Below are 22,023 nucleotides of genomic sequence, written 5' to 3' on the forward strand. Positions count from 1 at the left end.
AATGAAATGCAGAGCCACACAGAGACAGTGGATAGGATGAAATTGTGTGTGTGAGCATAGAGAGGCAAGGAATAACCTCTGACTTACAAGAGGTGGGAATGGTTCTGCTAAAGAGCGAATATACCAACCTGAAACAAAAACAACGGAGAGGAACTATCACTTGCACCTTTTGCGGCTCAGCAGTCTCACCATGTTGGCACTCACCAGCCACGGATGCCACACGCTTAGTGCCTCCAGGCAGCTCTGCCTTCAGCATAGCATCTCCCACGGGGACAGATGATTTATATTTTACAGTAGATCCTGTGAAGACCGTGGGGATGCCTGCTCCAGATCAATCAGATGCATAAAGTCAGAGTCCTTGCAATAACCAAGACGGGGTCTGATGTGTACTTTTTCCGCAGCCACATACCGTTTTTCCGGGATTGCCATTCCTCCACCTGGACAAGAAGAAGAAAGAAGGAAGCTAGCCTCGGTCCCGTTAGATTTCATCCCGAAAACATGGATGAAACCGGAGGGCAGGAAGGATCCAGTCCCATCAGGAGCCGTGTTGTCAGGAAGAGCTCTCCCAGGTGGAGGAAGAATGGGGTGGTGGACGCAGGAGGAGACAGGAAGAAGCCAAGGAAAGCCTCCTCCTCCTCCTCCTCCTCCTCCTCCTCCTCCAAAGCTTGGCAGAGCGGGAGAAACGAAAATTGGGAGAGACTGGCTGGAAAGGTCCACGGTCTGGGTGTCCCTCTGGGCCACTGAAGGAGCTAGAGGGGCCTTGAGCCTGGTGTCTGGGAGAGGCTGCTGCAGGCCACATTCACTGGAAGGAGGAGGTAAGAGCAGTGTGTCCCCTACAGGGTGTCCTCCTCAGATGTTTAAAGAGAGAAGGGAAATAAATCTCTCTCTTTTTCTGTTTCTCTCTCCTTCACTTAGTAACATAAAGAACTGTGTCAAATGATGGCTTTAGTTTTCATCGTATGGGCCTTATCAATTACTGATCACATTCTTTTCTCCTTTTCACATTGGATGTTAGAGAGGATAGGGCCAAACTTTCTTCCTAAACAGGGATATTCAACAAACATTTTGTTTATCAGCTCCTTGTTGAATTCAACTTGACATTTCTACTCCTATTAAAAAAAAAATCTAGGGACACCTGGGTGGCTCAGCACTTGAACATCTGCCTTCAGCTTGGGGCGTGATCCTGGGACCTGGGATCAAGTCCCACATTGGGCTCCCTGTGAGGAACCTACTTCTCCCTCTGCCTGTGTCTCTGCCTCTCTCTGTGTATTTCTCATGAATAAATAAATAAATTTTTAAAAAAAAATCTAGCTTTAATCATCCAAATTTTAATTATTATATTATTTTACTGTAAAGTCTTTTTTTAATGTAAACATCCTTAAATTGTTCCTGGGACTAATGGGACTGAGTTATATTGATGAATAAATCAAGCAGTGTTATGAAGGAAAAAGAAAATGACATAGAATCATTTTTTAAATAGTATAGATAAAAAAGATGCAGTTTTAGATGGCTTCAGGATTGTCATCCCTTGATGTTCAAATCAGAGTAAAATATAGAGGAGTTAGAAAATTTACTTGTTGAGACATGGGTGTTCAGAGATATGGAATCTGAATCTCTAATGCCAGTTTGACAAAACAGAATATTGAGCAGAGGTGGTTTTCAGTGCAGCCAAAGTATAGGAACCTCTCCGTTTTCAGCAAGAAATCTATAATACAGGAGTTGCAGAAAGGGCAAAAATAACAGGACATATGTTATAATCACATAAAAGAATAAAAAGTGCTGAAGCACAGTCAATTAAACGTGGACTCTTGGTTTTGGTTCAGGTTGTGATCTCAGGGTCGTGATCTTGGAGGTGTGAGATGGAGCCTGGTGTCAAGCTCCACACTCAGCCAGACCCACCTCCACCTTCTGCCTCCTTCAAATAAATACATAAAACTTAAAAAAACAGTAATAGCAACTGCTTTGTGATCCAGTAGGAAGGTGTAGCTACTTCAAGTGATAATGGGGCTCGAGTCATTTAGATCCGCAGCAAAGGGATACTGAAGAAACAAGATGATAAAGTAGAAAACAAAGGAAGAGTTTTGATTTGCAATGTTGAGGTGCTGCTCTAACTATAAAATGGTATTAGGGAAAATACTAGCGCCCATTCTTTTTTACCTTGTTTGGACAATACGGGCACATTTTTAAAAAGAAAAAGCAAAGTAGTATGAGAATTGCACTGCACACTAATATGTATATGCCCTGTGTAATGGAAAATCTGCAGAATAACCTTCAGATCAAAAGCATATGGTCAAACATGGGAATTGATGAATTCTGAAAAGAGGGCCATGGTTCAACAGCAAAGAAACAAAACATGTTCACTGGAGAAGAGATAATATAATTCTTTAATAAAGGAAAATAAAATAACATGGGGAGGAAATTACTTGGGCATGAAATAATACAAATTTATATCAATGTGAACAAAATCACCAGTGCCTTTGTTATCAGGACAATTTATGAATGCCAACATTGTAATAGAAGAATGTCAAAACCAGAAAATAAGTATGTGACATGTAACTAACAACTGGGAAGTTAGCAACTTTGACATTGGGATAAAAGAATTAAGTAAGTCATGAATCCCAGTTCTGTTGACATGGTTTTTACTTTGTGAAAGATAATCACATGTGAACTTAAGAAATGTGTTAAATAATAGCCCATGAGGGAAAATATACTTTATCTGACAGTGTTCTCATGAAAGTCAATAATTAAAAAAAGAAGTATATTTTGGGTTACTACTCAAAATTAATCGCCACAATAAAAATATTCCATATTTTAAAAAGCACAGTGTCTTTATATGAGCTTGGTAACAAACATAGAAACACAACATGTGTAATACTGAGAGCAATCAGTGTTTTTTTGTTGTTGTCACTATTAGTTGCATAATATGTCATATAAATATTGAAAATAGTGAATGAAGCCAATCATGTTAGGGAAGATTTGTGTAAGATTTATTTACATATATGATTATATATATATATATATATATATATATATATATAATTTATAATTTCTGCTTTTAAAACCTTCTGGAAGGAGTCCTTTTTTTTTTTTTTTTTTTTTTTATTTATGATAGTCACAGAGAGAGAGAGAGAGGCAGAGACACAGGCAGAGGGAGAAGCAGGCTCCATGCACTGGGAGCCTGACGTGGGATTCGATCCCGGGTCTCCAGGATCACGCCCTGGGCCAAAGGCAGGCGCTAAACCGCTGCGCCACCCAGGGATCCCTGGAAGGAGTCCTTATGTCGATTGAATGCACATAGCCTAATACTTAGATTTTAAATATTTTTCCTTATTATTAAAGTGTTAAGTTAGAGAATGTATGTTTATTTTCAGTGTCAGGATGGTTAGATTTTTGTGTCTGTTTAACTGGGCAATGGGGTCAAATATGATTCTGGGTGCTTCTGTAACAGTGTTTTTGTATGAGATTAACATTGTTTTTAAAAGATTTTATTTATTCATTCATGAGAGACAGAGAGAGAGAGAGGCAGAGACATAGGCAGAGGGAGAAGCAGGCTCCATGCAGGGGCCCCAATGTGCGACTGGATCCTGGGACTCCAGGATCACGCCCTGGGCTGAAGGCAGGCGCTAAAACACTGAGCCACCTAGGGATTCCCGAGATTAACATTTAAATTCATAGATTGTCCTCCCTAATGTGAATACTCCTCTTATATTAGGCCTGTATAGAACAAGTTCTAAGAGAGATTTCCTCCTGCCCGATTGCCTTTTGAGATGGGACATTTTTTCCCTATCCTTAGACGTGAAACATCAGCTCTTCCGGGGTTTCGAGTCTGCTGACCTTCCCACTAGAACTATACCTTCAGCTCTCCTGGGCCTCTAGCTTGTTGACTCATCCAGCAGATCTTGGTAGTTGCCAGCCTCCCTAATCATGTGAGTCAATTACTTATAATAAATCTCTCTAGACAGATTGATAGATACATAGATACATAGAGGTGTACACACATATACAAACATCCTATTGGTTCAGTTTCTCTGGAGAACCTTGACTAATAGGGGTATATAAATAATATTTTGAATATTTATAGTTTTTATAAACATAAAGGGAATGCATATGTGTTTAATCAGTGTTGGAAAATATGGAAACCATAAATAAGTAATCGCATATCTTTCCACAAACAGGAGAGGAACATTTTTGATATTTTGCCCTGTGTGTTCGTACTCTTCCTATACTCTCTGCTACTTATTTATAAATGTGTGCCTATGAATATATGTATGTATAGAAATATGCATACATGTATACACACACAATCATACTTGTGTGTATTCCACAGTCTTTCCATCCAAGTTTTTATTCTTTTTTTTTTTATTTTTTTATCTTTTTAAAGTAATTTCCACACGCAATGTGGGGCTCAAACGCACAACCCTGAGATCAGGAGTTACATGCTGTACTGATGAGCCAGCCGGGAGCCCCTATTCTTTTATTTTTTAAAGATTATATTTACTTATTTGACAGAGAGAGAGAGAGAGAAGAGCACAAGCAGGAGGAGTGGCAAAGGGAGATGGAGAAACAGACTCCTCACTGAGCAGGGAGCCCAATGAGGGGCTTCATCCCAGGTCGTCGGGATCATGACCAGAGCTGAAGGTAGATGCTCAACCGACTGAGTCACTCAGGTGCCTCACAAGGTTTTATTTTTGTATGTTTCAAATGTCAGATGGCTTGTGGTTTAAAGGCATTTGTTTGTCATAAAGGTTTAGGTTTTAAATTTGGATTATATTGTTTATATTTCTGGAGAAAATGGAATAATAGAAAATGGATGTAGCCACCTGCCAGAAACTAACTAAGAAAACAAGAAAAAGTTCCAAAATATATATGACAACCATTCTCAGTATACTGGCTATCAGGCAAGGAAAGGCAGTGACTGCCTCCCAAGAGATTGAAAAGAAACAAAGTGAGCCTAGAATTCTATCAGCTTGCTCCCTTGAGTCCACAGTGCAGAGACTGGTAGTTCAAGTGAAATCTGGCAGTTCAGGAGTTGAGAAGATGAGACTGAGGGTCAGAGGAGGAGGACTAGGAAGCTAGAGTTCACAGGACAAAGTACCAAGTGAGCACTGCGCAGAGAGAGAATTTCAGACTCCACGTGAGGTATTTCCTACTCACACAAGTCATAATGGAAAACTGTATCATGCTCAGGGCATCAGAGAAGGTACTCCGAAAGTTGTTCTGTCATGAGGCAGGATTAGTCCTAGATTTCTGCTGCTTTGGCAGCACCAAAGGAACTTTTTTTTTTTTTTTAAGATTTTATTTATTTATTCATCAGAGACACAGAGAGAGGCAAAGACCTAGGCAGAGGGAGAAACAGGCTCCCTCTGGGGAGCCTGATGCAGGACTCAATACCAGGACCCCAGGATCACAACCTGAGCCAAACGCAGATGCTTAACCACTGAGCCCCCCAGGTGTCCCCCCAACAAACCTTTAAAGCAAAAATTGAAAAGAACATAGTGTTTCTAAGAATCTTACCTGAGTTATTAAAATTAAGCTCAAGAATACATAGGTATTGAAAAACAGTATCTGACACAGTTGTGCTTGATAAGCATGAACAAGGCCAAATTCAAAATGTTCGGCATCCAATAAAAAATTGCCAGCCATGCAAAGAAGCAGGAGAATATGTCCAGGAATAGCAGGAATAAAAACTGATCAAAATTTATCTAGAAATGATACAGATAATAGAATGAGTAGATAATGATGTCAAAAGAGTTATAACTATATTCTATTTTTTCAGAAATTAATAAAAAATAAAACATGTTAAATACAGACACATAAGATATAAAGAAACACAAATAAACTTATACTAAACACAATGTCTGAGATAAAAATACACTCTTTTGGACTAATGACAGATAATATATTACAGAAGAGAAGATTAGTGCATGTTAAAATCACAATGAATTTTTTTAAAGATTCTATTTATTTATTCATAAGAGATAGAGAGAGAGGCAGACATAGGCAGAGGGAGAAGCAGGCTCCCCATGGGAGCCTGATGTGGGACTCGATCCTGGGACTCTGGGATCATGCCCTGAGCAGAAGGCAAATGCTCAACCACTGAGCCACTCAGACATCCCAAAATCACAATGAATTTTTATGGTACATCTCTGTGTCCAAAGGAAAAGAAAACACTAACCAAAAAATATCTCTATACTCCTATGTTCGTTGTAGCATTATTTCAGTAACTAAGACATGGAAGCAACCTAAGTGTCCGTTGATGGATGAATGGATAAATAAAATGTCATACATATAAAATATTATACACTCTTAAAAAGAAGGAAATCCTGCTATTTACAACATGGATGGTCCTTGAGGGCATTATGCTAAGTGAAATAATTCAGAGAAAAACAGATACCATATGATCTTGCTTATATGTAGACTCTTTAAAAAACAATACCACCACCAAATATTTGCAAATGGAAATACAGAGAACAGATTGGTTGTTGCCAGACATGGGAAGTGGGGTGGTTAAAATGAATAAAGGTGGTAAAAAGGTACAAACTCCTAGTAATAAAATAAATAAGTCCTCGTAGACAAAATATTATAGAATCGTTTTTAAAATAATACCTGCCATGGGTTAATTTGATTCACCACAGAGGATGTTGCTGAATTTACTGGGCATGATGTGAAGCCTATGATGTGATTTCTCTGTATTGTTTGAATTATTTTGCTGCAAGAATATATGCATCATTATCTTGGTAATTAAAATATTTAAATAAGTCTAACAACAGAAATAGCAGTTGTGTATTAAAATAACTGCTAGCTGATACAAGAGACACAATGTGAAATCTGAACAGCTTCACAGAATGAAGGCTCATTTCTGGATGTGGGTTGGAAGAGGTGTGTGCTATCAGTTGACCTAGGGATTAAGGCTCCATCCATCATCTAAACACGGGTTTCAGTGTTTCCTATAAAGTGGAAGAAGAAAGTGTGGAGGTGGAATACTGTCTGTCTGAGATGTAGGCCCAGAAGTGACAAAAAGCGCTTCTACTTATATTTCAGTGGCAAGGGTAGTGATGACCCTTCCTAACTACGAGTGAACTGGGCAGCATAGTCTCCCAGTGTGCCAGAGAGGAGGGTGAGACACCTGTGCATGGGTAGCTCTAGTCTCTCCCATAAACTTACATAGTAGATACTCAATAAAAGAGCAGTTATTAGACACAGGGCACCAGGGTGGCTCAGTCAGTTAGGTATCAGATTCCTGATTTCAGCTCAGGTCATGATATCAGGGTTGTAAGATCAAGCCCCGCTTTGGGCTCCATATGAAACAGGGTGTCTGCTCAAGATTCTCTCCCTCTCCCACTGCCCTTCCCCATGCTCGTGCTGTCTCTCTCTCTCTCTCTCTCTCTCAAATCAATAAATCTAAAAAAAAAAAAAAATTCGTTGGAGTTTCTGGCAAGGCTAAATCTGCCTTGGAATTCTACACATTTTTGAGAGCCTACTTTGTGACAGATGCTTCACAATGCAGATCACATCAGGTTTATCCAAAGGATTCTGTAAAACTTAAGCAGGGAGGGATCGGGGATCCCTGGGTGGCTCAGCAGTTTAGCGCCTGCCTTCGGCCCAGGGCATGATCCTGGAATCCCAGGATCAAGTCCCACATCAGGCTCCCTGCATGGAGCCTGCTTCTCCCTCTGCCTATGTCTCTACCTCTCTCTCTCTCTCTCTCTCTTTCTCTCTCTCTGTCTCTCATGAACAGATAAATAAAATCTTTAAAAAAAAAAAAAAGCAGGGAGGGATCATCTTTCTTCTCTCCAACACTCCTTTCTGGACTAACCATTGGAGTAGATTCCAGAGTCTCAATAGGAAGAGAATGTTCTCTTTCTATTGATGCTTAGTCAAAATCTTCACTTGTGAATCCCGGCCACCTCAGTATGACTAAACATGTAGGACACTTTACTGCAAGTGCCATTAGGAAAAGGCAAGGAAAAACCAAGATAATCCTTTGGGGCAAGTACTGAGGTAAGAGAGAGCAGAAAGATAGTGAACTGTTTTGATCTTTGCTGTTCAAAGATAGCATGTCTACCAAGAAACCATTTTCCTCTCATTAAGTTCTCTGAGGTTCTAAGAAATTCAGCCTTAGTAGGTGTTGGCTATACAGTGAAATCCCTGGTCATTCCTCATCACCAGGTTGTGAGGAAGGTTTTGGTTATTGACCACTTAGTTAAGCTCACTCATCAGTATATTCATTCAGAGGCCAGTCTCAAATACTGCACCATTAAAACTATACTGCATACATCAGGATGATTTCAGAAACCTTCTCTACTTACAGGATCATATCCCCAAACTAGTAGTTGTGCCAAAGCAAAGTCTAGTTATGAGCCCACTTAGGATATATTTTGAGAATGTAGTGAAAACACACAGGGGTTCTAACCTTCGGTTTCTGAAGTGATCTTTTACATGGATATGTCTAAGCCTGCCTATAATCACTTTTGATATGCCAGGGTCTGTTGCTATCATAGACATTCCACATGAAGAAAATGACTGCCAGGGAGTTGGAATGTTCTAAGTCCGGAGGAAGACAGGTGACTCTGGACTGACTTTACACTGGCAAAGAAGGAATGCCCTTAGAGAAAAAGACGTGAAAAACTGGCCAGCAGGTCAGCTTCCAGAGTTGGATAGTAGGTCACAGTAGGAATGGCCCTGGAGGCGGATACTGTAATGTGGGAACATGTTGGAATGGAATAAAAGCCAGCACCTGGGCAGAATCAGCTCTCAGGAAACCCTGGGGTGAGGGACAGCAGGATCCTAAGTAAATGAAGCCCACAGATAATCCCCAAATTACGGTTTATTCTCATACTCACCTTCCTTCCTTAGGCCTGCTTATGATGTTTTCACTGCAAGGTCCTCTTAATGTTTTGCCTGAGAACATTGTGGAACAGTGAGAAGAGAAATGAATTAAGAGAAACAAGATCAGCCTCAGGTTGGGAGGAGTGGCACAATGTGGACTCCAGAGAAATCAGACCAGGCTCTACTTTTGGTTTGGTTACTTCATTCGCTATCTGAACCTGAGAATATTTCAAGTTCTTTCTCTGTTAAGTGGGTTGGATAAGCCCCAGCCTGCGGGACTGTTGGAACTGTCTGTAATGTATGTAAAGTACCTAGTGCAGTGATTGGCAAACATTGGGTCTCTTATGAATGACAATTATTACTCTAATAATTTTGGTCGCAGATGATACCACCCACACCTTTGTAATATTTTTGTTTGTTTGCTTTGATCCAGCATATGTCGGAGAATATGCATTGCAGGACAGAGAACACCAAAATAGCCAATATGTTGCCTGGCAAGCAAATTGTCCCTGTTTGAGTGGGTGTTGCTTAATTTCAGTATGCGGGAGTCTTCCCCAGTTAGAGGCAACTCAGCTGAGAATTTGCATAAGTGTACTCCGTAAAACCTAATTACAATGCCATTTTAATGGAGTGGGCTCTGGCCCTCCTCATGCAAGGCAGAGTGTGAATTTCGTGGCTTCTTGACCATCCTTCAAGGGAGTATCACACTGTTTCTTTGAAGTTTCTTAGATATGATGTACATGAAATGCCTCGTTTGTGCACTGGGTTTGCCTGCCCTGGGACAGGAGCACAGGGCCCTGTCCATTCCTGCTTTAGGTAGAGAGGTCTCTCTGGTTTGCCCACATTCCCAGTGTAGCTGTGAAGAGCAGTTCTCCATTCCGGGCTTCAGCCTGTCCATTCCCATACACACAATCTGCTATCTGCCCTTTCCTTATGATATGCTTAGCCTCACTTAGCCCAACCTTCTGCCTTGGAAGACTTGCAGACTCCCAGCCCCAAACCACATGGCCTCAAGGAATTTATACCCAACTGCTCTCATCTGGAACTTTCTCCTCTTCCTCATCCCTTCTTTTTGCTGACCTGTAGGTCTTCCAGAGGGTATCTCACCATCCTCTTATGATAGCTGCTCCTAGACTTGGTAATTCTGTGGGCAGTGGCTCAGTCTTCTTTTTTTACCATTTCCCTCATACTACCATGGTTCTTCCAAAGAGCAGATGCTAAATTAATGCTTGAGAATTAGACGGTAAACAGGATTTCTAATGTATTATTTAATTTCTCCCACATTCCTGAATAAGCAGAGTAAATCCAAATATATATATACATATGTATCTACATATATCTCTTTTATATAGATATATATAGGCAGATATATATGATAATATTAAAGACTGAAAGAATAAGCCAGGCCAAGAATTTAACACCTTTTACTGTCCTATTTCTCTTTTTTGTGGTTCCCAAGTAATTTTCACGTGGAGTTATTTCACATTTTCATGACAATCCCTATGCCAATAACATGCTATCTTGTTCTGGTTAATAGAAAATAGAAAAGGTCAAAAAAAATTGTACTCCTTGTACAACTTGGAAAAGCTACTCCTGAGATACTTCACATCAGCTTAAGATGCTCACAATCCTGACTTCAGAGTCTAAAGCAAGCATGAGCCCCATCTGGCCCCCCTGTCCATATTCTCTCCAGACTGGTAGAAGGGTGAGGTCCTATGGCACTGCACTGCTCTAAGTTTGGTGGCCCCCTTAGATCTCCTGCAGTCAGGATCTGGGCTGTTTCCTGAGCCCTCACTGCTAAGAGGTTGATGGTCTCCATCTTCAGGGTCCTCACCTTGACCTAGAAATTCTCCCTCTGCTGACTTGAGGTCACCCCCTTTGATGAGGTCCCTCACCTCCATGAGATGCCATGGAAAGGAGGAGGATTCATCATGTTACCACATTTGCACCTCTCAAGAGAGACAACATGAGACAAGGCTGTAAGCAGCCTCATTCTTTATAAGGAAAGGTATCCTTATTGTTACTCAGTGTTAGCACTTTGACTCTCCACTCCCACCCCCACCCCCCAGCCCCCACCTTTAGTCCCAGAATTTCATGTTCCTGAGACCATCCCTTGCTTGCCAGCCTGATGACCTTGAGAAATCTAGAAGTCATTTATCAGTAAAGGGACTCTCTCTCGTAAGTCTTGTCTTGTAGGAATGTTGGAATGCACATTGTATTGTAATGCGCTTGGCATACTTATTGGGAAATATTGGTTCTTTAATCATTGATAGTTATCATATGATTATTTTGAAACCCCAAATTATCAACCTCCCATTAATTTTTTTTCTTAATTGAGTAGATATTAGAGAATATACGGTTGTTCTTCAATAAATAGTCTTTAATAAGCTACACAAATCCAGGATAGATAACTTTTAATATTAGAAAAGAAAGACTAAAAGAAATAAAGCAAAAAACTGAAAGTATTAAACTTTTAAAAAGTTTTTTCATGCACTTTGTAGTCCCAACTATTCTGCTGTTGGATTCTTCCACATCTCCATGAAAATCCTGTTCTGATGCCATGTCATCTTGGCTGGATCATGAACAAATACTGAATATTTTTAAATTGTTTTACAAATACCAAAAGTGGAACGTTAAAACCTTTTAAATAGCAAAATTGGGTATCTATGTTGCTCATATATTTATATTCTGAAGCTAAGTAAAATTCATATTAAAAGAAAAACATTTGAAAAAATACTATATAGCTTTACTTGATGTCTATGTGTATGTTTCTTTTTATGTATCTTTACCTAGAACAACTCATATGAGGAACAAAAAAGTGTTTTGTTAAAACTACACCCCCCTCAACCCACACTACTTAAAATGCTGAATGCTATCTTATATGTGAGATCTCTGCTTTCTAAGAGAAAAAACTTTTGAAAACACCGAAATAAATATAACCGTATGTGTGTTTCTAGAAGTTACCAGCTTAGAACAAGTATGAGGAAGAGCTTTTGTGTGCCCTCCATCCCTAGGCCTGCACCACTCACAAGGTGGACCGCCCGCCCCGCTGCAGCCCCGAGGAGGAGCCGCCGCCGCCCCGAGCGCCTCCCTGGAGGCGGAGGAAGCCCAGCGCCGCCTCCAGGGCAGGCGGCCAGGCCGTGGCTGTGGCCGCGGCCGCGGCGGCCGAGGCCCCCCTGGCCGAGGCCAAGGCCCACCTGGCCGTGGCCGTGGTCGCGGCGGCCGAGGCCCCCCAGGCCGAGGCAGCGGCAGCCGAGGCCCCCCTGACCGTGGCCGTGGTCGCGGCGGCCGAGGCCCCCATGGCCGAGGCCGCCCTGGCCGTGGCCGTGGCCGAGGCCCCCCTGGCCGAGGCCCTGGGCCCCGCGCGCTCCTCCTGGTCTAGCAGAGCCTCGGCGTAGAGCTCGGGGAAGCAGCTGGGCACGGTGTCGTTGATCTTGGCGAGGACCTGCAGCACCTGCATCTTGCTGGTCTCGGCGCGGGCTCGCGGGCCCCACAGGAACTCGTGGCGCGGGGGGTCGCTGGCCGGCACCTGGCGGTACTCCAGGTAGCCCTGGCGCACCAGGTCTTGGGTGAGGAGCTTCCGGGGCTCCCCGAAGATCAGGTGCCACCTGCCCTCGTAGACGCCCAGCATGTGCAGGAACTCCCAGATGTCCTCCTCGGCGGCGCGGTTGCCCTTCATGAAGATGACGCCCAGCAGCGTCATGAGGAGGCCGGTCTTGGGCAGCTCCCGGGTGCTGGTGGCGGCGGCGGCCAGGCCCAGCTTGCTGACCAGCGCGTACGACTGGCTGCGGGCGTCGACCTCCCTGAGCTCCAGGCCGAAGACCAGCTCCAGGCGCTCGGCGGCGCACCGGAAGATCTCGGGGAAGTGCTCGCGGTACTTCCTGCCCACCGTCTTCTGCAGCGCGGCCCGCGGGACGGGCTCCCCGCTGCTGTGCTTCTCCAGCAGGAGCTGCACCAGCATGCTGGCCTTGCGGCTGAGGGGGTCCCTGCGGGCGCTGGGGCCGGGGGACCCGGCGGGGCTCCCGGCGCCCTGCTCCCGCGGCGACCCCGAGGCGGAGGCGGAGGCGCAGGCGGAGGCGGAGGCGGAGGCGCCGGGAGACCCGGGCTGCGGGGGCGCCGCCGCCGCCTCGGGGGCGCGCGGGGGACTCCCCTGCAGGCTCAGCGAGGGGATGCGGGGGGCCTCCTCGGCCGCCGCCGCCGCCGCCTCCGCCGCCTCCGCCACCGCCGCCTCCACCTCCGCCTCCGCCTCCGCCACCGCCGCTGCGGCCGCCGCCACCCCGACACTCTCCTCCCCGTGGCCCTCGTGGCGTTTCTTGCGGGCACGGAGCTTGCTCTTTTGGCCCCGAGGCATGGCGACCCTGGGCAGGGCTGGCGGGCAGCGGGGGCACCTGGAGAGCGGGACAGTGAGGCGGGGTGAGCCCCTTGGCGGCGGGGCCCGGGGTGCGCCCTGCCTGGGGGTCACTGGGGGCGACGGTGGAGACCCGTGTCCGGGTGCGGGGCGGGGGAGGCCCTCTCCGGTCACGTGCAAGATCGGCAGGTGAGTTGTTGGCAAGCTCCGGGTCCCCCCCCCAGCCCTCCTCCCCCCCCCCCCCGCAGCCCGCCCTCGGGGTCCTCCCGCCCTCGGGGCCCTCCCTCCCTCGGGGCCCTCCCGCCCTCGGGGTCCTCCCTCCCTCGGGGTCCGCCCTCCCGGGCCTGCTGCCTCGCCCTGACGCTGGCCACTCAGGCCCACGGCGGCAGGGCCTCGAGACTGGCTAGGAGCGAGCGAGGCTGACCACGCAGCCCCACGTGCCCGACACCACCGACGCCGACACCAGCGAGCCTGAAAGCTGCGGCAGACGCGCCGAGGCTCCCTGGCCCGCGCCCCGCTGTCCCCCCTCGGGCGGTCCCCGGGAGCCCGCCTGCCGCCCCGTGCCCCCCGTCCCGGGCCCGCAGCTCCGGGGCCCACAGCAGGGCGCGTGTTCTGAGGTGCGCTCGTTCCGGGGAGGGACCTGCTGCCTGCCCCCGACCAAGGAAGGCCCCACGTCCCCGGGTCCCCGGAGCACCCACCGCCACCAGGAGCGGGGCCTCCGCGTGGCCCCCGGGGTGGGTATGGAGCCCCCCCCCCCCCCCCCCAGCCCTCACGAAGGCCCTCCTTCTCGCCAGCGGGCCTGGGACTTCTCCCCGCGCTGCGCGGAGCCACAGTCCAGCAGCAGCCTCGGGCCAAGCCTGCAGTCCCTGAGCCCCCGCGGGGGCAGCAGCCATGGGGGCAGCCATGTTGGGGCCTCCGAGGCGCGGGAGCAGGGGCCGAGCGGGGCAGGGTGTGTGTGTGGACCCCCTTTCCCAGGGCAGATGGGGCCGGGGCTTGTCGGGGCGGCGTGCCCGCGGCCTTAACCCGGGACTCCTGGCTCCTGGCCGCGGACGGGCGCGTGGGACCCCCGTCTGGGCTCACCCTAGGCAGGAGCGGTCCGACTAGGCCTCGCCGCCCACCGCGTGGTCAGGAGGAAGTCGTCGAGGGCCACTTCCGGTCATGTGGGTCCGGGCCCCCGGGAAGCCCGCGTGGGCGGGAGGGCTGCGGCGTGCTGGGCGTGTGCTGGGGCGCCGGAGAGCGGCCTGCAGTTTGGCGCGCGCGGGCTTCCGCTGCCTCTGAGCAGCTCGGGGGCCTTCTCCCTCCGCTGCGCTGACGCCACTGCCCTCGGACCGAGGGTCTCATGTCCCTCCCAGCGTCCCCCCGTAGGAAGTGTTTGGGGGCCTCCTCGTGCCTGCCAGGCCTGGGGCTACCCAATCTGATAGTCACCAGGTGATAGCTTTGGGGGAGCACGTGCCCTTTGGTGGGCACTCCCTCAGACGTCTCTCCCTGTCTTTCCTTGGCTCCCCCCTGCAGGAGTTGTGATACCTTCAACCTGCTGAGCTGAAGCCTTGCACCGATGACTTAAATTCTTTGAGACCCCAGATACATAGTGAAGGTTCGCTTTATCGGGGCACCCCTTCTTGTGACCCTGCGCAGCTTTCATTAGGAGTTTACACCTTATTCCAGTCCTGTTTCAAATAACACAATAGTGTCGCTGTTACTGTAGGTTTGTTACAGCAGAGTATTCCCAACTCCCCCCTTTCTATAGGTCATACTATTGATTTATTTTATCCTTAAGGTACAGTCATTGGTTGCATTGCTCTTATTTTATTTTGAACATAGATACCTTTTTTAACGATGAAAAATAAGAAGATGCTTTATATTCCTTTATTCCCTCTCCAACTACCTCCTTTCTTTATGTATGTAGTTCCACACTTCTGATCTATATCATTTTTTCCCCTGAGGCCTTCTTTTAACATTTTTTACACAGTAGATCTACTAGTGACAAATTCCCTTGTTTTTTGTTTGTATTTTTTGGCTGAGTGTCTTTATTTCTCACTAACTTTTAAGGGTTTTCACTAGCTATAGAATTCCAGTTGGATGGTACTATTGAATTTTTCGTTTTGTTTTCAATGCCTTAAAAATTTACTCTCTTTTTGTTTGTGTGGTTTTTGAAGAGCAATTGGATGTAACTAATCTTTGTGTCTTTATGTTAAGTCCCACCTGTGCCCAGTTTCTCTGAAGAATTCTTTCTCTTTGGTTTTCTGCAGTGTTTGATATACCTGGGTGTAGTTTTGGGGAGGTTTGTTTGTTTTTTGGTATTTATCCTGCATGGTTTCCTCTGAGATTCTTAGTTCTATGACTTATTTTCGCTCATTACTTTTGGCAAATTCTCATTCATTATCTGTTTAAATATTCTGTTTCTTCTCCTTCTCTTATTCCTGCTATGTAAAGGTTAGGTCTTTTGTAATTGTCCCACTATCCTTGATTCTTCTCTCTTCTCTTCTCTTCTCTTCTCTTCTCTTCTCTTCTCTTCTCTTCTCTTCTCTTCTCTTCTCTTCTCTTCTCTTCTCTTTTTTTTCCCCGCGATTTTCTCTTTGACTTTTACTTTGAGGAGTTTACTTTGACATATCTAACTTTCCTGTGACTCTGCTTGGCCATGTCTAGTCTGCTAGGTTGCCTATCATAGGCATTTTTCATTTCTGTTACAATGATTTTGATTTCTCACCTTTCCTTTTGATGCTTTCCTAAAGTTTCCATCTCTCTACCCACTGTTCTTGCATGTTGCTCATTTTTACCTAGGATCTCAATTAGAACTATTCTAAGATTCTAGTCTGATAATTCCAAATTATCTTCCATATCTGAGTGTGGTTAATTTACTTGCTTTGTCTCATCAGACTTTGTTTTTCTTGCCACTTAGCTTAGCTTGTAATTTTTTGTTGAAACTAGACATGATTTATTAAGTAATAGGAACTGAGTGAAATTAGTCCTTAGTGTGAGAGAGTATATGTTTATCTTAATAGGAGACTGTGTTCACTGTTTGGTGTTACTTTTGGTAGCTGAGGTTTCCATTTCCATGAGTGTTCTTGTTTTTGGTTTTCCTTAGAAACTTCTCCATAAATAGTCTGAGCCTTGCAGTCTTTAGCTGTAATTCTCTACTATTCTATTGGAAACTTATTGATGTGGTGGTAAGATGTGTGGGGAGAAGTGTTCTATAATCCCATTATTAGTTTGCCATATTTAAGTGATTTTGTGCCCCTGGGCTTTTAGCTTCACAAGTGCTCCTCAGCTCTCCCTCCACCTGCCTAATGTGAGATGGGGTGGCAAGAGAGGCTGGAGTCAGGATTTTTGCTTCACTCAGATTTCATGTAGAGAAAACCATCTGGGCCTGTCTTTCAAAATGGAAACTTTTTCCTGGATATATTTCAAAAGGGTTTTCCCTCTCTTCCTGTCAGAAACATGAGGAAATTTTTCATGGATCTTTACTATGAGAACTTGGTGCAGCTCTAGATGTTTACAATTTAAGTTTTCCTATCCATTCCTGAATCTGGGAATTCCTGAATCCTGGGGCTTCTGCTCCCAGTAAGCTGTGATTCCGTATATTTGCCTGTCCCTTGAGTTTTGGGAGCATTAGTTTGCACTGTAACTTCAATTCTTTTAATAGATCTAAGATAAATTACTGACTTTACAGTTTGCTTGGCTTTTTTGTTGTTGTTGTGAGGATAGTAGTGATGACTTCCAACATCTTTACATGTCAGAGCAGAAAAATTGTTTAATTTTGAATAGTAGAGATGGTACCAAACATCCATATCTTGTTTCTTACTTTATTGAGAATTTTTACAACATTCCACATTTACATGTGCTTACAAAGTGGAAATTCCCTTCTAATGTAAGTTTGCTAAAATTCCTTACCATAAACTGGTGCTGAATTTTTATCAAAGGCCTTCTCTTTACTCCTCCTGCATTTAATTAAATTGTGATGTTGTGGTTTATAATAGGAAATACATGTTGTGTCTTCATCTTCATCCCCCATTCCCAACACAGAACACCTAGAACTCTTGAAATTTCCTAAGTGATAAGAGCAATAAAGGTAATAAGAGTATTTTTTGTATAATTTAAAACAAGTGCCTTTTAACCATACCTGAGTTTATGTTAATGAGGCGTCTTGGGAAAGCCCTTAAATATGGGCACTGGCTACCAGGGGAATCGGCTGCATATTTAAAGGTTTAGAAGCTTCAGCCCCAACCTTCTGATCTCCAGGGAGGAGAGAGAGGCTGGACATTGATTTAATCACCAGTGGCCAGTGATCTAATTAATTGTGCTTATGTAATGAATCCTCAATAAAAATCCTGCCCAGGAGCATGTGGGTGGTCCAGTTGGTTAAGCACCAGACTCCTGATTTTGGCTCAGGTCATGCATGATCTCAGAGTCGTGAGATGGAGCCTCACATTTGGCTCTATGCTGGGCTTAGAGCATGCTTAAGATTCTCTCTCCCTCTGCCCCTCCCGCCGCACGCTCTCTCTCTTAAGAAGAAAAAATCCTAACCAAAGTGTTTTTGGAGAGCTTCCAGTTTGCTGAACACGTGGAGGTACTGGGAGGGTGGTGTAGCTGAAGAGAGGCCTGGAAGCTCTGTGTCCCTTCCCCACACCATCTTTATGCATTTCTTACATTTGGCTGTTACCAAGTCATACTGTTTTATAATAAATTAGTAACCTACCAAGTAAATCATTTTCCCAAGTTCTATGAGCATTTTAGAACATTTTCAAACTCAAGGAGGGGTTTGTGAGAACTCCTGATTTATTATATAAATATAATATGATTAATATTATATTAATCATAATTAATTAATTATATTAATTAATATTATATTAATATATAATTATATTATATAAATATAACATGATTTATTATATAACCGGTCAGAAGTACGGGAGGCCCAGATTTGTGATTACGTATAGGATTGTCTTAGGGAATGAGCCCTTAACTTGTGAGATTTGATGCTAATTTCAGGTAAATATTGTCAGGTATTATAGGATACCTAACTGATGTGGGGGATAAAAACTTAAAAACCCATATGTTTGGTGTCAGCGGTACTGAAAGTAGAAGTATAGAGAAAAATATTCTTTTCTTTTACAAATGCATTTTCTTTTTCTGTGAATGTAGTGATTTCCATGTGTTTATATTTTCTTTTATGATCTAATCATTGTTTCTCAATCACCCTGTTTATTTGTTTAATTCATGCTTATTTTGAATATCTGTGAGTTTATTTTAAAGTTTATTTGTCTCTATGCGAGTGATCTTTGCTCATGTATTCTTTTATTGGGCATTCTTAGCTGCATTTGTATCAAGGAGAGCTACTCTTTTAAAATGGTTGATCCATTTCCTATCATTTTGTATGATTTGAAAGAATTCAAATAAGATGATTAGTTTTTCCCTAAGCGTTTGGTATAGTTGGCCTCCAAACTTGGGTTGTCCTGAAAAATTTTGATTGTGTTATAGGTTTTGACTCTATCTTCAGTACAGTGATTTATATTTGTTGAATTTGTTTTATTTTATGTGGATTGTCAAATTTAAAGGCCTGGTACTTAAAAGCAATCATATACAACATTACAGAGAAGAGAATCATGAACCCAATGTACCCGAAACTCAGCATCAATAATTCTCAATAGTTATAGGAGAACAAATATTGTTCAAATCAAGATTTACTTATTTATCAGTTTATTGGCAAGTCCACTCCCAAGACAAAGCTATGTATTTCCATTCAGAGGTACCTAATGTCTGTTTTCTGCTTTGTGATTATGTTGACAGTTGTTGAGATCTTCACCCTTATCTGTAAATCCATTAGGGCTGCAGAATGGTATCCTATATCATTCCACTGATTGTGTGCATGTGTGCATATATAATATTTTAAATATATATTTTATATGTATAACATTTATATATATAACTTTTTTTAGATATATAACATTTAAAGTGAACAATTCAGTGGCATTAGTGCATTCCTAACATTATGCAACCCCCATCTCTGTCTAGTTCAAAACAAAAAGTAACTTCCTACCCTTCAAAAAGTTACTTCCCATTCGCTGCTCTCCCTAGCCCCTGACAATCACCATTCTGTTTTCCCTCTCTTGTGAATTTGCTTAGACTGGATGATTCATATATGTGTTGTCATACAATATGTGACCTCACATAACTGCTTTTTTTCATTTGTCATGTTTTCAAGGTTCATCCATGGTCTATCATGTATTGATATCTCATCCCTTTTTATGACTATTACTACATTGCAAGGATATACTCTATTCTTCTGTTGATGAAAATTCTGGATTATCTGCATTTTGGGGCTTTATGAATAATAATGCTTCTATGAATATTTCTGCACAAATATTTCTTTGAATACTCTTTTTAAATTATGTTGGTTACATATACCTAGGAGTAGAATTACTGAGTCATATGGTAATTGTTTAAATTTGAGGAACTGCCAAATTGTTTATGCAAAGAGCCTGAACTATTTTATATTCTCTACCAGCACTGTATTTGGGTTCCAGGTTCTTCACATCCTTGCCAACACTTGTTGGGGTTTTTGTTTTTGTTTTTGTTTTTCATTTTTATAACCACCCTAGTAAAATGCTATCCCACTGTGTTTCACATTTTCCTTATGACTAATGATATTGAGCATCTTTTCATGTTGCCCATTTGTAGATCTTCTTTGGAGAAATGCATATTCAATTTCCTTGCTTATATATTTTTTTTAGTCAAGTTGTTAAACTTGACTAAAAGTTTTTTTTTTTTTTTAATTTTTATTTATTTATGATAGTCACAGAGAGAGAGAGAGAGAGAGAGAGGCAGAGACACAGGCAGAGGGAGAAGCAGGCTCCATGCACCGGGAGCCCGACGTGGGATTCGATCCTGGGTCTTCAGGATCGCGCCCTGGGCCAAAGGCAGGCGCCAAACCGCTGCGCCACCCAGGGATCCCTTTTTTTTTTTTTTGACTAAAAGTTTTTTAGCTTTTTCCTCCCACAGTGACTGGGAGAGAGACCCTATCCTTCCTGATGACTACATTTCAATGGAAAGGCTTTCACATCTTTGAGAAAGACACTCCTGGGATGTTTGAAATACATATTCACCTCAATGATGACAGAGAATGGGTTTACCAGTCTTACTGTTGTTGTTGCCTTGTTTTTCAAATAAATTCTCTAAAGGAAGATCCCAGGCCTATGGTCAGATGTTGGCTGGAACAAACGGTAATTCTTTTGGTAGACTTGATATTTTCCAAACAGGAACTCAAGACCAGCTGGGTTGGAGATCCCTGGAAGGCTCAGCAGTTTGATGCCTGCCTTCGGCCCAGGGCGTGATCCTGGAGACCTAGGATCGAGTCCCATGTCAGGCTTTCTGCATGAGACCTGCTTCTCCCTCTGCCTGTGTCTCTGCCTCTCTATCTCTGTGTTTCTCATGAATAAATAAATAAAATCTTAAAAAAAAAAAAAAAGACCAGCTGGGTTGTCCTAAGATGCAGCCTTAGGCTGCTAAAAGCCATGCTTTAGTTAAATCAAGTTTCTTAGTGCAGGAGTTTAGACAGAGTCATTCATGCCAAGAGTTTTTGTAGTTCTTGGTTCCCAAACTCTCCAACTCCTTGCCACGTAACCCTCTCCATAAATGACTTAAAACTTGGTGGGTTTCTTTATTCAAGGGAAGCAAGAACTTACTTGCTAGCAGAACATTATCTTACATAATATCTGGAATCAAAGGAGTGATGTCATACCTTTGGCATATACTGTAATGTAACAAGTGAACTGACACCCATCACCTCGACATCATCTGTTGATTAGGAGCAAGCCACCAGGTCCTACCCCCACTTCAGGATAAAAGTACACAAAGGTATGAATGTAGGAGATGTGCACGACGAGGGCCCAATATAATTGTATCTGCCACGTTCCATCCCCTACGCCCCATTATTTCATGTCCCTACCTTACACAGTTTGTTCTTTCCATACCAAGATCCCAAAAAGCCTGATATCGTTACAACATTCCCTCCATATTGAACATGAGTTCAATATTCAAACCCATCATCTAAATAAGTCCAGTTGCAGGTGATGAAGCTTTTGCTGTGTAGTTTATCAGCTCACCAACTCAACACCATACCTATTTGTGAACCTGTTAAAAAAAAAAGTTACCTGTTCTAACATACTCAATGTATATAGTGCTAGGACAGGATTGGGATAACAACTACAGAAATCCCTGTGTAAAACAGGCATATTAAGAGGTACAGAAGAGTCAAATAGCTGTTTCTAAATTCCACTAGGCAAAAGGTGTCAATTTCTTGATTAGATTTCAAAGCTTGAGAATAATTCTGGCTGTCAGCTTCATTCTGTGGGTACCTGGTTTCAACCACTGTGTTACCCTTCTTTTGTAATGAAAGGTAACATGTGTTCAATGTAAAACAATTACTTTGCAGATAGTGATCAAATGCAATGGGATTAGTACTCAAAACATCTCTCTTGCTTTCTCCAGTTGAAACTGTTTCTAGTTTGTGTGAAATTCCTTAGTAACTGCTAAGACTTGCTTTTATATTCTAGGCTCTAGTCTCTCAAATAGCAAGTGCCATCATCTAAGGGTCCTTCATCTGTTTTCCCTCCCACAGCCTTACCAACCACCGTATAGCTTATCTTAAACTTTGGTACCATTAAAGAAGTATAGTTTTCCAAATGCCCAAACAGACTTGTCTCAGGATGTTTATGCTAGATATCCACTTCCTCAGTCCTTTTCATTCATTGTCCCTCTGGGCGACCATGATATCCCACCAACTTAAAATTGCTCCTATCGCTAAAATCCTAACATCTGCAGCAATACCATGGTGTTTTCCAAAGAGT

At 43.6% G+C, this 22,023-nt stretch overlaps 1 protein-coding gene and 1 long non-coding RNA gene across 2 annotated transcripts; one reads left to right on the forward strand and one right to left on the reverse strand.

Moving 5' to 3' along the window:
* Positions 1-11,226: 11,226 nt before the first annotated feature.
* On the reverse strand, positions 11,227-12,894 carry LOC144307750 (melanoma-associated antigen B4-like). The gene has a single exon (XM_077887724.1). It carries the CDS (start codon positions 12,788-12,790, stop codon positions 11,855-11,857), a length of 936 nt encoding a protein of 311 aa, XP_077743850.1. The 5' UTR covers positions 12,791-12,894; the 3' UTR covers positions 11,227-11,854.
* A 1,040-nt stretch (positions 12,895-13,934) lies between these two features.
* On the forward strand, positions 13,935-20,593 carry LOC144307741 (uncharacterized). The gene is made up of 3 exons (XR_013374468.1): positions 13,935-14,337; positions 14,690-14,771; positions 20,434-20,593. It is a non-coding gene; the product is annotated as an uncharacterized LOC144307741 (long non-coding RNA).
* Positions 20,594-22,023: the final 1,430 nt, after the last annotated feature.

The sequence above is a fragment of the Canis aureus genome, chromosome X (genome assembly GCF_053574225.1).
Source record: "Canis aureus isolate CA01 chromosome X, VMU_Caureus_v.1.0, whole genome shotgun sequence".
Taxonomy (NCBI): Eukaryota; Metazoa; Chordata; class Mammalia; order Carnivora; family Canidae; genus Canis; species Canis aureus.